Genomic DNA, 13,237 nt, shown 5'->3' with positions numbered 1-13,237 from the left:
TAAAGAGCTTTGCATTTATTCTTTATATATCTAAATGCTGCCGTTTTCTAGACAGGCAGACAAGGAATATATATGAGCATCAGACAAAACAGGCCTAATGAATCAATTAGCAGAAGCTCCAAATCAACTGGATTGTTTTTAGCAGCTGGAAAACCCAGCACCAGCTTCCTTTTCCTTAAGAAATCATTAGCATGTGCTCAAATTTGGGAAGCGTCTTTTGCAGGTTTTCTCGATTCCCTGCAAGAACTGCTTGCTATCATCTTCATAAATACCCTGCTTATGCTTCGTAAGTACCCTGCTTGTGTTCCATCTTGTTGTTTTGTCAGCTCCAGCAGCCCCTGCAGCCTGCCCCCTACATGTCATATCCATGCATTTGCTTCCCAAGGGCACTCTCCAGAATACAGTGGTACCTCGGGTTACATACACTTCAGGTTACAGACTCCACTAACCCAGAAATATTACCTCGGGTTAAGAACTTTGTTTCAGGATGAGAACAGAAATTGTGCTCCGGCAGCACGGCAGCAGCAGGAGGCCCCACTAGCTAAAGTGGTGCTTCCGGTTAAGAACAGTTTCAGGTTAAGAACGGACCTCCGGAACAAATTAAGTACTTAACCCAAGGTACCACTGTATGTTGACCAACCCCACCCCTAGGTACCACTCAGCCACAGCCTCCCAGCCAATGTATGACTACTGGTGTCTGTCTGGGTGAGCTACACAGAATCTGAAATTGTAGAACAGATTGACCCCACTTGTGCATTGGCAGAGGGCATGGCTTGTGTGCACACAAACAAACAAACACACACACACACACACAGGGCGGGGGTAGGCAACCTAAGGCCCGTGAGCCAGACGCAGCCCAATCGCCTTCTCAATCTGGCCCGCGGACGGTCTGGGAATCAGCGTGTTTTTACATGAGTAGAATGTGTCCTTTTATTTAAAATGCATCTCTGGGTTATTTGTGGGGCCTGCCTTGTGTTTTAACATGAGTAGAATGTGTGCTTTTGTTTAAAATGCATCTCTGGGTTATTTGTGGAGTCTAGGAATTTGTTCTTCTTTTTTCAAAATATAGTCTGGCCCCCCACGTGGTCTGAGGGACGGTGGACAGGCCCACGGCTGAAAAAGGTTGCTGACCCCTGATCTAGAGGCAGGCTAGCTCACTCATTCAACCACTTCACAGGTTCATTACCAAATGCCTGCTGCCTTTGCACTGCATAATACAAACAAAGGGAAGAGTGGTAATAATCCAATTACCACGTGGTTTCTGGGGGTTGGATTGGAGGAACACCTTAAAAACTGCTCTTCTGAAACCTGTGAACCTTCCCCCATAACCCTGGAGAAGTACGCAACAGTATTTTACCTACATTTAGCAAAAGGCAACGGAACTATGGAATAGCCGAAGTGAGAGGGAAAATTCTTTCTCTGCCCTGTTCTTTCCTGAGGGTAAGTTTCACAGAACTCAATGGGGTTCAATTCCATGTAGATATAGACATAGATATAGACAAACAACTGCACAACCAGCTGGTCACAAAAAAGAAAGATTTCCTAAAATGCATGTGAAGTATAATTGCACCCTCTGTAGCCACTGTCTCATTACAGGCACTGCATGCAGCTTATTAAAAAAATTAAAAAATAAAGCTCCAGAATCACATGTGCAGCAAAGGACCGCTGTGGAAAACTGCTACAGTTCCCATGGCATCTCTGTGTATATCGCCTATACAACCTGATATAACACCACAGGATTTTTCTTTTCCAAGACCTGTGTGGTTAGATGAAAAACAAAGGCAATATTGAAAGCTTGTAAACAGCCACCAGTCTGGTTCCCTGCAGAATTTCCTCCAGACAACCAGGCAAAGAGGCTATAAAAGAGACAGGAGATTCTTTTCATTTTGGGCAAGTGTACTAATGTAATATTTTTGTGCACTAGCTTCATTTGCAACATATTTAAGTATGTCCCACAAGCTGCTCATGCTGTTATATGTATACAAGCCCCACTAAGGTGCACAGCAAGGCTTTTAAAATGTTTTGTTTCTTGCCAGTGGTGCGCCTCCAAGATGAGTTGGCACCTGCCAAGAAACACAGAGGGCATCACACATACGAGAACGACGTTCGTGGCTCTCTGCATCACATGCACGCAGAGAATAGATCGCAAACTTTCAGGAAATTCCCACCCATCCCCACCCCCCATTGCAAAACATCAAAATTTGGTGTGAGAATCATTTGGCAGAATGAACTCAAAGCAACAATATCTATTTAGGCAGCCGAGCCGCTCTGCATTCCAAAGGCGGTGAACAGCTTAGGAGATATTTTTCTGCTCTCCAATCTTTAACTTAGCTTTCTGGTTTTAAATTCTGGACACCCCAGCACCACATGGCTTCAAATATTATTATTTAAATATGAAAGAGGTTCAGTTCTGCCCTTAAAACAAAATATATACAGTGGAACCTCGGGTTACATACGCTTCAGGTTACAGACTCCGCTAACCCAGAAATAGTACCTCGGGTTAAGAACTTTGCTTCCGGATGAGAACAGAAATCGTGCTCCGGCGGCGCGGCAGCAGCAGGAGGTCCCATTAGCTAAAGTGGTGCTTCAGGATAAGAACAGTTTCAGGTTAAGAACGGACCTCCAGAACGAATTAAGTTCTTAACCTGAGGTACCACTGTATTATTCTTCATGAGACTGGGGGGGGGGGGTAACCTTTGTATTTCAGCAATATAGAAGTGGAAAGATTGTCCAGTATCAGTGACGGAGATCATAAGAAACAAATTATGAAATGGGAATGGTTACAGGCAGCCTTTTAACGTATATTTAACTACACATTAGCATGTAAGAACATAGAAGCCACTTGTCTAGGGATCAGAAGCTGGCATCCTTTGGGCCAAAGCCAGCCCCATAAGTCATGCCATATGTTCAGTCCCCTCGCTCTAAATAGGGGACCATGGGATCGGTTATCGTCTTTTGCTTTAGGACATACAGCAGCAGATGAATGGAGGAACAAGGGTGGTCAAAAGTGACCCTCTGGAAAAACTAGGTTTGGTAGTAGTAGGCTTGGATGAAACCCCCCACCCCACCCCACCCCACCCCAAAAAACCAACCACATATCAGATACATTCAGTGATTCCGTCAAACATGTTCAGCATCCCTATCGTGCCATAAGGAAGATTTTAGCAGCAAAGAACAACTCCAATAATCATCTACAGAGTAAACTCACGAAGTTTAAACCTCTGCTAAACGTATTAGCTCAGATTACAACACATGCAAGTCAGAAGCTGCAAATTCAATAAGCAAAGGGATTTTCTGTAAATCATCGTTAGCAATGGTATTAAGGTTATTTGCAGTTTTCTAGGTGTTATAGCGTATGGTCGTCAAAAACCATTTTTACTCCCGTTTTTCATATATCAACAAGGACATAAGACCAGCAACACACAAAAACCAAAGTGGAATAAACATGATCTGTGCCCACGTTACGTAAGTGGACTTAAGCAATTTTTCACTTTTTCATGCCTTCCTATTCCCCACTTTTCCCCGCCTCTCCTACAAAAGTTTATAGCATCTAACAAAAATGGAATATACAATACAAAAAGATATTGTCTACAATAAATCTAGTGCTTTTGTGCATTTCATAGATCTCGCTGGCCCAACTTGCACAGTATGATAAGCCATAGTTTCTTTCCAAGTATTTTGCACCTGGCTAGCTACCACGTCCCACCAAGTGAAAATGTCCGGGAGCCAGGATGATGCCTGATGTCTCCACCGTCCGGAGGTGAATGAATGGGAAGACTTGGATCTTGTCTGTTTTCACACACACTAACAACACATCCTGCAGAATTCTATCCATTATATGTTATCTGCCCAATCGGAATGAATTTCAGGAACCAAAAAGTCAAATCGAAAAATACAACTTTTGAGCTGTCTGGCCCCAAAAATGTTTGGCAACTACAACCTTGGCTTATGGAGCCATTTGGCACCCAGCTAATACATCTGAGTTTCTAACACTGAGTTGATGCCCAATAGCGGCAAGCAGCTGTGAGCATCACTCTGGGGCACTGTGGGAAATTCAAACAGCCCTCAGCCACCCTGGTAAGCTCACCGCAAGAGGGGCGTCACGGCATGGGGCAGGTTCCGCTGATGCAACTGGGATCCCACTACCAGAAGTCACTGTACCAAGTACACACTCTCAAACCTCATGCCTGACTTGAGTCAGAAAGATAGAACTTTGCCTAAAGAGCTACCACGGATCATGTGTGCAGCAAGGCTCCAGATCCCTCTTCAGGGACATAAGAGACTTGCACAAAATCAGTCCCTTGCAACTGGCAAGCATTGGGTTACCAGTACAGTGGTACCTCGGGTTAAGTACTTAATTCGTTCTGCAGGTCTGTTCTTAACCTGAAACTGTTCTTAACCTGAAGCACCACCACTTTAGCTAATGGGGCCTCCTGCTGCTGCCGCGCCGCCGGAGCACGATTTCTGTTCTCATCCTGAGGCAAAGTTCTTAACCTGAAGCACTATTTATGGGTTAGCGGAGTCTGTAACCTGAAGCGTATGTAACCCGAAGCGTATGTAACCTGAGGTACCACTGTATTTAATTTAATTTAATTTTTTAATTTAATTTTCAAACTGCCCTTCACAAACATCATCACCATGGCAGTCTACAAGAAAATATCCCGAGAGGCACAGCTGCAACGAAAATCTGGCATGTGTGCAATGGATACCGTTTTTCTACCACTTTTCAAAGATAGCAGATGCTGTTCACATCTTGCACAGAATTCCACTACACATCCCCATTTCTCAAGTCGTTACATCCAAATGGGATTGAGCCATGCAAAATCTTGACGCATTCCGTGTGCGGAGGGGAGGATATATACACCAAACACATTATCAACTGTTGTTTTTTTTTTAAAAAAGGAAGAGGATGCATTTAATTATTCCACAAGTCACAGAGGTTCACATTTTCCTAAGTACGGAATATTTTAAGCTTGTTTTTAATGTTCTTGTTGGTTTTGCATCCTTCCGCCCCAACCTGAAACTGATGCAGAGTGGAACTATCAACATAATCCAATATTTGCGTCCATCACACTGGGTCGAATTTAGCATCAAGCTAAGAGAATCCTACTGTCTGGGCAACTACATCAGCTTGCCAGATGTAACAATCGCTCCTCTCCTCCAGTGTTCTGGGCAGTGGAGGGGGGGTCTCCTCACAGCCACTTACAGTGGTACCTCAGGTTAAGAACTTAATTCGTTCTGGAGGTCTGTTCTTAATCTGAAACTGTTCTTAACCTGAAGCACCACTTTAGCTAATGGGGCCTCCTGCTGCCGCCGTGCCACCACTGCACGATTTCTGTTCTCATCAAAGTTCTTAACCCGAGGTAATATTTCTGGGTTAGCGGAGTCTATAACCTGAAGCGTATGTAACCCGAGGTACCACTGTATTTTGAAGTGGAGGGGCACACAGGGGGAGGAGGCACATTGCAGAAGCAGCCCTTACAAAGGGCTTCCACAGAAGTGGCTTCTTATGTATATTTATAAGCAGTGAAATAAAGAACACTTTTGAATGAGCAAAGAAACTTCACCTTAGCAGATACTGCTCTTGATATGCCAGGGGATACCCTGCGTGCAAAAGAACCTGCCGAAATCCACTGCCACCCTTCCTCCCTATCAAGAAAGGCCTCTCCTGAAGGTCAGGGGAACTCAATGCACCTCGACGACTCGCAAAAGGTCTGCAGCTCCTATTCTCTCTCCCAGCATCCCACCCCCCCATGAGCTGAAGCACTTTCCATTCCAGCACAGGGCACTTTGGAGCTCAACCTTTGCTGTGCTCTTTTACCTGGGGATAATTTTCAGTGACTAATTCCAGCTAAGTGCCGATTTCAAGCAACAAGAACTAATTATCCTTCCACTAAACAATGGAGAGCATTACTTCAGTATTTAACCTCTTGCAACCAGTTCTGTAAATAGTCATTCGCGCTGCCTTAACGTTAGCTACGCGATCAAGATTGCACACGAAAGCAAAGCAAAACTTAACCGAACGCAATCACAGCCAACTCTTCTGAACGGAACTAGCAAAGAGCTAAAGTCAAGAGAACCTCGCGACCCCTTCAGAAGTGCTGTCTGTGGCATTATTAGACTTGGTAGCTCAAAGCGGCTGCCATACACCTGTTGAACTCCTTTGTGAAGCGTTCCAGGTTCAATAAGGGTTTAATGGAATATTGAGGCCCCCTCCAGACTGCTGTTTAATAGCAGCTGTATGCAGTGGCATGGCGCCGATGCATTAGTAGGGCATGGGCGCATAGCGTGGGGAGTGCCAAGGAGGGAGCACAAACTAGGCGTCCGCACGCAGGTGACCCCAGCGTGGCATGGCCTGATGTTCCTCTCTGCCCACCAAGGGCCCTGCCGGCCGGCCGGCCAGCCAGGCTCCCCCCTGTGCAGGCCGACAGGCAATTCAGCACAGCCCCACTTTGCTCTGGTGGGGGTGGGGTCGCTCCAATGGCGTCAGCAACTAGGCTGCCCTCCCACCACCACTAACAGTGTGAGCACAGCCCTCCCGCCCAGCATGCCCTGGGCACCAGCAAACAACGCTATGCCACTAGTAGGGCATCTGAAATGGATTTCTATCAGATAAGCCCACATTCTCAGTTGTTCTCTTATACTTTCTAAAGTTTCTGTGTCACTGCATCCACACGTGAACTCTACCTATTCTGTTTTCTGTGTTTCCACCCCTCCCCCCCCAAAAAAAAAATTGCTCACCATCTACACTAAGTGTAAGACAGTTGCACTATGATGCCATGCTTCTATTTGTACACTTTCAAGGGTTTGGGTTCAGGCTGCGGTTGCAGGGCTAAACCAAAGCTCGTTTCCACACACAATGGAATGCCAGCGCCTGGCATCAATAGGAACTATGCGGGAGTGGTTACATCAAATAAGTGGGTACATTTCAGCACATTATCTGAATGCAGTCCTGTTTTTAATGTTTGATGTTTTATTGTGTTTTTATATTTTGCTGGAACCCAGCCAGATGGGCAGAGTATAAATAATATTATTGTTATTATTACAGTCGTACCTTGGTTCTCAAACGGAATCTGTTCCGAAGTCCGTTCAACTTCCAAAAACATTCAAAATCCAAGCCACAGTTTCAGATTGGCTGCAGGAGCTTCCTGCACTCAATCGGAAGCCACGTCGGACATTCGGCTTCCAAAAAAAAGTTTGCAAACTGGAACACTTGCTTCCAGGTTTGCGACATTCAGGAGCCAAAACATTTGAGTCACAAGGCGTTCGAGAACCAAGATACGACTGTAAAGGATTTGTAGTATAAAAATTTGCAGATATTTAGCAGGAAACTTCAGGGCCCTGACCGATTACAGCCAAAGCAGTATAATCACCCTGAAATATTTGCATGTGCAAATGGCATTGAAAGCGATATCATGCATAAACAATTTGAGAGCATCACGAGCACAGGTGAGGATGAATGTGCAATAAGAAGGATGTCTGGAGGAGCCTTGAGATAATTGTGAACGGTTCAATATCAGAAACCAAAAAGACTGTGAGCTAGAACGGGATTTAGTCCTGACAATGTTAACAAAGTCCTGCTGAATTCAACAGCGCTCAAAAGTAAAGTAAGGTTAGGACTGCAACCTTATGGCTTTCGCCTAGATCTGTATTTCCATCGTCCCGGGATATGCAAAAGGTTTTCAAAGGGGGCATATTTCATTTATTGACTGAAAACAACTAACAGGTGGGAACAGCTAGACTGGCTAATTTCACAGAAATCACTTAGAATAGTACCCTTATACATTTCTTTCTCGGAGAGCTAGTGGCTTACTTTAAATAATTTCTTTAAAAGCTCAGTTTGGGGTCTTTGCCATGAAGACATTGTCAGGCACTGTGGTGCCCAGAGTCATCGGGTTGGTGACCCCTGAATTACAACACCTAAGAACAATTCCAGCACAGACTGAGAAAGATATCGGCTTAAAGGTCTTGTTGGAAGAGGAAGGTTTTCAGCAGACTCCAAACAGTAAGATACAGTGCCTGTCTGATATAATATAGAATCATAGAATTGTAGAGTTGGAAGGGACCCTCAGGATCATCTAGTCCAACCCCCTGCAATACAGGAAAATGCAGCTGTCCCATAGGATGGGGATCAAACCTGCAACCTTGGCATTACTCTAACCAACTGAGCTATCCATGACTAAAGGGAGGGGATTCCAACATTGTTTAGAGCTAAGTACCACTTAAATCCGTCTTACCACGAGGTGAGGGTACCTGGAAATGCCTCCGTATGCCAACAGTCCTAGATTAGCTTGCCATTTCAGAAGAACTGGCTTGCCCCATGGATAAGTCCCCCTTATGTAGCCTGCCTTGGCGCTTCTGCTAGCAGAATGAGGTGGCACCCAAAGGTTTCACATGATCAACTTTCCCCATTTGGGTCAGGACCAGCAGCTTGCGCTTATAAAAAAGAAAATCCCCCAGACCAGAAATAAATGCCACAATTTAGGTAATAATAAAAAAAAAAAGATACAGAATCAGAAGGTAACCTAAGGGTGATCTGCAATGCAGGAATCTCAACTAAAGCATCCATGACAGGTGGCCACCCAACCTCTGCTTAAAAACCTCCAAGGAAGGGAGAGTCCACCATCTCTCGTGGTGATCTCTTTCACAGTCAAACAGTTCACCCTGTCAGAAAGTTCTTCCTGATGTTTAGTCGGAATCCCCTTTCTTGTAACTTGTAAGCCATTGGTTCAGTCTTAGGAGAAAACAAGCTTGCTCCATCCTCCATGTGACAGCCCCTTGGACACTGTATCTGAATAATCATTTGCATGGCAGGGAGCTAGCTTCTCCTTTTATTAATCTAGGGACATGGGTGGCACTGTAGTCTAAACCACTGAGCCTCTTGGGCTTGCCGATCAGAAGGTCGGTGGTTCAAATCCCCGCGACGAGGTGAGCTCCCGTTGCTCAGTCCCAGCTCCTGCCAACCTAGCAATTCGAAAGCATGCCAGTGCAAGTAGATAAATGGGTACTGCTGCAACAGGAAGGTAAACGGTGTTTCCATGCGCTCTGCCTTCCATCATGGTGTCCCATTGCGCCATAAGTGGTTTAGTCATGATGGACACATGAACCGGGAATCTGTCTGTGGACAAACGCCAGCTCCCTCAGCCTGAAAGCGAGATGAGCACCGCGGCCCCATAGTCGCCTTTGACTGGACTTAACCATCCGGGGGTCCTTTACCTTTACCATTACCTTTATCAATCTCGTGTTTAAAAAAGCATACCCAAAAGAAGATTCCTTTGTGCCATTACAGTTGTCAAGGTGTATTATTTTAAAAATATTGCATCTCTTATAGCATCTCAAAAACAATCCACAGAATCCCATAGTTCTCATGCTCGGCTGAAAGAAATAACAAGTAAATGCAATTGTATTTCCTTTATATTGAAGCCTTGTAACCCTTGCGTTTTACTTCCTTCACTCCCTGTTGTCCAACCCACCAGTTAACACTGCAGGGTAACCTGAGCAAAAGACAAGTCCCTTGTCCCCAATGAGCTTACAATCTGAAGTTCCGTGTACACAGTTACCCCCACAAACCTCAAAGTTAGGCCTTTTTCTTTCTGCTGGTTTAACACACTACCCCTTACACTTCTTCTGCTGCATACAGACACCTTTATTCTTTTGAAATAAAGGTCTCTAGATGTTTTCGGAGCCAACATTTGCTTCATTTGTGTTCTTTATAGTACCTAAAAAAAACACACACACACACAACCTCATCTACCTGAAAATTGCATTCTACACATCTAAATATATGTATGGAAATGCTTCACGTGGACAGAATGAGAGTTGGAAAGGAAACCGGAATTCTAGGCTGGTAAATGATGGCCTTACCAGACAAGATGATGGATCCTGGCCGCAAACAAAACTGAATGAAAGCAAGATCTAACCTGAATGAATTGGTGCACTTTCCTCTTCAATTTAGACAAATCCAGTCCCTCAAAAAAAGGAGTACTTTTTCACTGTCTCTCTCCTCCAGCTTTAATCAGTTTTTCCAAGGCAAGAGAAGGGAGATTCAGGTTTTTACATCCTCCCCTTTTCCTCCTCCATGTATCAAATGATGGATTCCCCTCTTGGCTGCTAACTAGATCAACATGTTGGATCCGAAAAGAAAGGAAGAGTGCCACATTCTCTGCTAGCCATCCTTTTAGACTGGCAAAAAAAAAAAAAACCTATTGGGCTCTTTTCTGCTGAGAGCTTCCAATCAGCCTGCATTTGGCCAGAAGAGAGGACTGCAGTAAATAGGGAATAAATTATGCAATTCAGCCGCCACAAAGTGCAACTAGGGAAGGGGAGGGGTTGACATTAAACACTGCGATTAGCACCGATTGCCTCTCTAGCCCCCTTTCCCGACCACCCTCGAGAGGAAAAAATGAAGTCGTCGATAAAGGAACTCATACAAGTGGCTTCCCAAAATGCATTCTGCACCACTGTGCACGGAATCCAAACCCACAAGTCCTTCAGATATAACACAGATATTTGTAATGCAAAATAGAATAAAACCCAGAAAACTGAATCGATATATCCATGCATAGACAACTAGATTCCTCCCCTAACTGCAAGACCCACGCAGAATGGCTACAGTAGTTCCCACTTTCAACATTACTCTTACAAAGTTTGAAGGGGACGCTTGTCTACATTTTTATTCCATGTCCATTATCCTTCCACGTTTGCCCATCTTTTAAACCGTGTTGCCAGCCTTAGGAGGACACAGAACCTTCTCCAGTACTTTTGAGAAAAGGATCTGCTCAGCCTCCATTTACACACATCCCAAACCAAGAAATCCGTGTTCCAGTATAAGAAAACGCAGACTTCCTTGCGTAACTTTCTCAAATCCATTCCTAAAACTACACGCACAGCTTGCGACGGGGGGGGGGGGGGGGTAGGTCTGTGGAAAATGAGCTCAGCATTGGCATCAGAACAATACTTTCCCATAGAAACAGAGGCATATATTTAATTCTTAGTAACTCCACTCAAGTTTCAGCTTCCATTTCCTCCAGATAATTTTTTTTTTTTTAATACAAAGTTTGGCTTAAATTTTCAAGGTAAATTGTCTTGCAGATTTACGTTCTGCCTTTTTTGGAAAAATAAAAAAATAAAATATACAGCAGCTAAATGCATAAGCCCTTCAAAAGCCTTTATCTGCCCTGACTGTGCAAAAGGCAAAAAAAAAAAAAAGAGCTCTGTAATCCCAGCAGAAGAATGCAAATAACGTCAATGCACAGCTGAACTGCAAGCCCTGCCTTACAGGAACTATGTGTGCCTATGTGTATGTGCGTGAGTGTGTGCGCGCGCCAGTGTGTGTCTGCAAGGAGGAAAAAAAAGGTACATTCTAAACAGGAAATGCAACTGAGAGCTATTCAAAGCCTCAAACTTCAAAATGCAATTGCATCCCCAAAATTGCATGCATGCAATTCCATAATGCATGGACGACTTTTTGCATATCTGCAAGGAACGCAAGTCGGAGCCTTACCTCTCGGCTGAGACATTTTCCCCTCTGCTTTGATGGGGGAGGGGAACACAAAAGACTTTGCCTTCTCTCTTCAGTAGCTAGTTTTGCAACAAAGATGAAAACTGCAAGCGCTCAGTCTTCATGCAACTGGAGTTTTTCTGACTCCCTGCAGCAGATCTCCTTGCAGAGGAAGGAACTGCAATTGCACACCTTGCAAAACAGATTGCAAAGTGGGTTTTCACCCCCTATTGCAATGGTAAGGAAGGCTCTGCTGCACCTACATGATGGGCCAGGACTGGCAGCTAAAAGCTCCAAACTTGGATCCGAGTGCCTTAGTGCGCAGACGTCCTTTCTACGAGCAGCGCGTTGGTTTGTGGGTAATGTAGTTCATCCGGATAGCCCATTGAGAGCTTCTTTAAGGAGACTCCGTTGTCTTCATGCTCGAGGAGGGAGGTGGGTGGGATTAAGATACACGGAGCCATCTACTTGGAGGCGACTGCTGTGCAGCGGCGGCGCACAGATCCCACTGGAAAATGTAAGCAGGAAATGGAAACGGCCGCGCACAGTCTTCTGCTATGTAATCGGAAAGCTGCAGAGAAGCATTGCCTAGCAGAGCGAGCATGCAACCACGTTGCGAGACTTCGTGTCTATCCAATGGCAGTTTCATAACATAGGAATTGCCGTACTGCAGTCTAGCAGTCCAACAGTGGCGACCCCTCGCCTCGCATGGCAGTACATATACCAGGGAATGCTCAGCCTCTCGGAAGAATGTTGTCGATATACAGAAATATCAGCAGGACTAGCCGTTGAGCATCTTCTGAATTAATTTGCCTTAAGCTTTTAGTCTAAACACATACATGCAAGCAAGACACACTGCCCAAGATAAACAGTGGCGTTTACCTCAATAAATACTTTCCTGCCATCTAAATGGAGGCACTCCGTATTGTTTGGTGACAATATTTTGAAAATGCAGGTTGTTTTGCGTTCTCTTCAATTACAGGTCACTTTTAAAAGACTGGAGGATGAACCAGGATTTGTTGATCCAGTGCTAAATCTCAGGTCTTTTGATTTCTACTTCTCTGCTATTAGAAATATTGTGGTTATTATTTTAAGTATTGCCTGGTGCCATGCATTTCAAGCACATTGCAGGGGTTGGACTAAATGACCCTCAGGGTCCCTTCCAACTCTACCATTCTATGGATCACAAGAACTGATCGCAAAGCTACAGCTCCCAACATCCTCAACAAAATCTAGTTCCCGGGGTTCTTTGGAGGAAGCCATTTGCTCTAAATCTATGGTGTAGATGTGAGCTCAGTCACATGTATAGTTCTCATCCCAAGACCTGAGTAATGCTCAGGGTAAGAGTCCAGGAGGTGGGAGCTAATACGCTCAGTTGCCACACCCTAGTGATACAGAGGTGGGGGCCTGCAGGGAGGGTGCTGAGCACTGCTGTCACGAATTGCTGCCCACAGGTAGAATTCGTGCACCCAGGGACAGAGCCAAACAAACTGAAAAGCCCAGTGCTAAAAGAGCAGAGCCTGTGTAGAATGATTAGTCGTGCTTGCCAGTCTCCTGAAACTGAGCGATGCAACCATACTCATAATACCAGAGACCAGCGCACAATTCAGACTCCCTAATGGGTAAAAGGTAAAGGACCCCTGGCGGTTAAGTCTAGTCACCGTCATGGAAGCCAGAGTGCACAGAAACGCCGTTTACCTTCCCGCCACAGTGGTACCTATTTATCTACTTGCACTG

The 13,237-nt window shown here is 44.9% G+C and overlaps 1 protein-coding gene across 2 annotated transcripts in view; it reads right to left on the bottom strand.

Moving 5' to 3' along the window:
* MAP2K6 (mitogen-activated protein kinase kinase 6) overlaps positions 1-11,952 on the bottom strand; it is a 77,654-nt gene extending 65,702 nt beyond the window's left edge. Inside the window, exon 1 of one of the 2 annotated variants that reach the window (XM_079965641.1) lies at positions 11,504-11,952. In XM_079965641.1, the coding sequence (XP_079821767.1) occupies positions 11,504-11,519 (16 nt within the window). In that variant the 5' untranslated portion in view covers positions 11,520-11,952. Of the gene's footprint in view, positions 1-9,920; positions 10,166-11,503 lie in introns of those variants that run through there. The other variant, XM_079965642.1, reaches the window with a different exon arrangement.
* Positions 11,953-13,237: the final 1,285 nt, after the last annotated feature.

The sequence above is a fragment of the Podarcis cretensis genome (genome assembly GCF_951804945.1).
Source record: "Podarcis cretensis genome assembly, chromosome: 2".
In the NCBI taxonomy this organism is placed as follows: Eukaryota; Metazoa; Chordata; class Lepidosauria; order Squamata; family Lacertidae; genus Podarcis; species Podarcis cretensis.
This window is presented reverse-complemented; position numbering and strand designations above follow the sequence as displayed.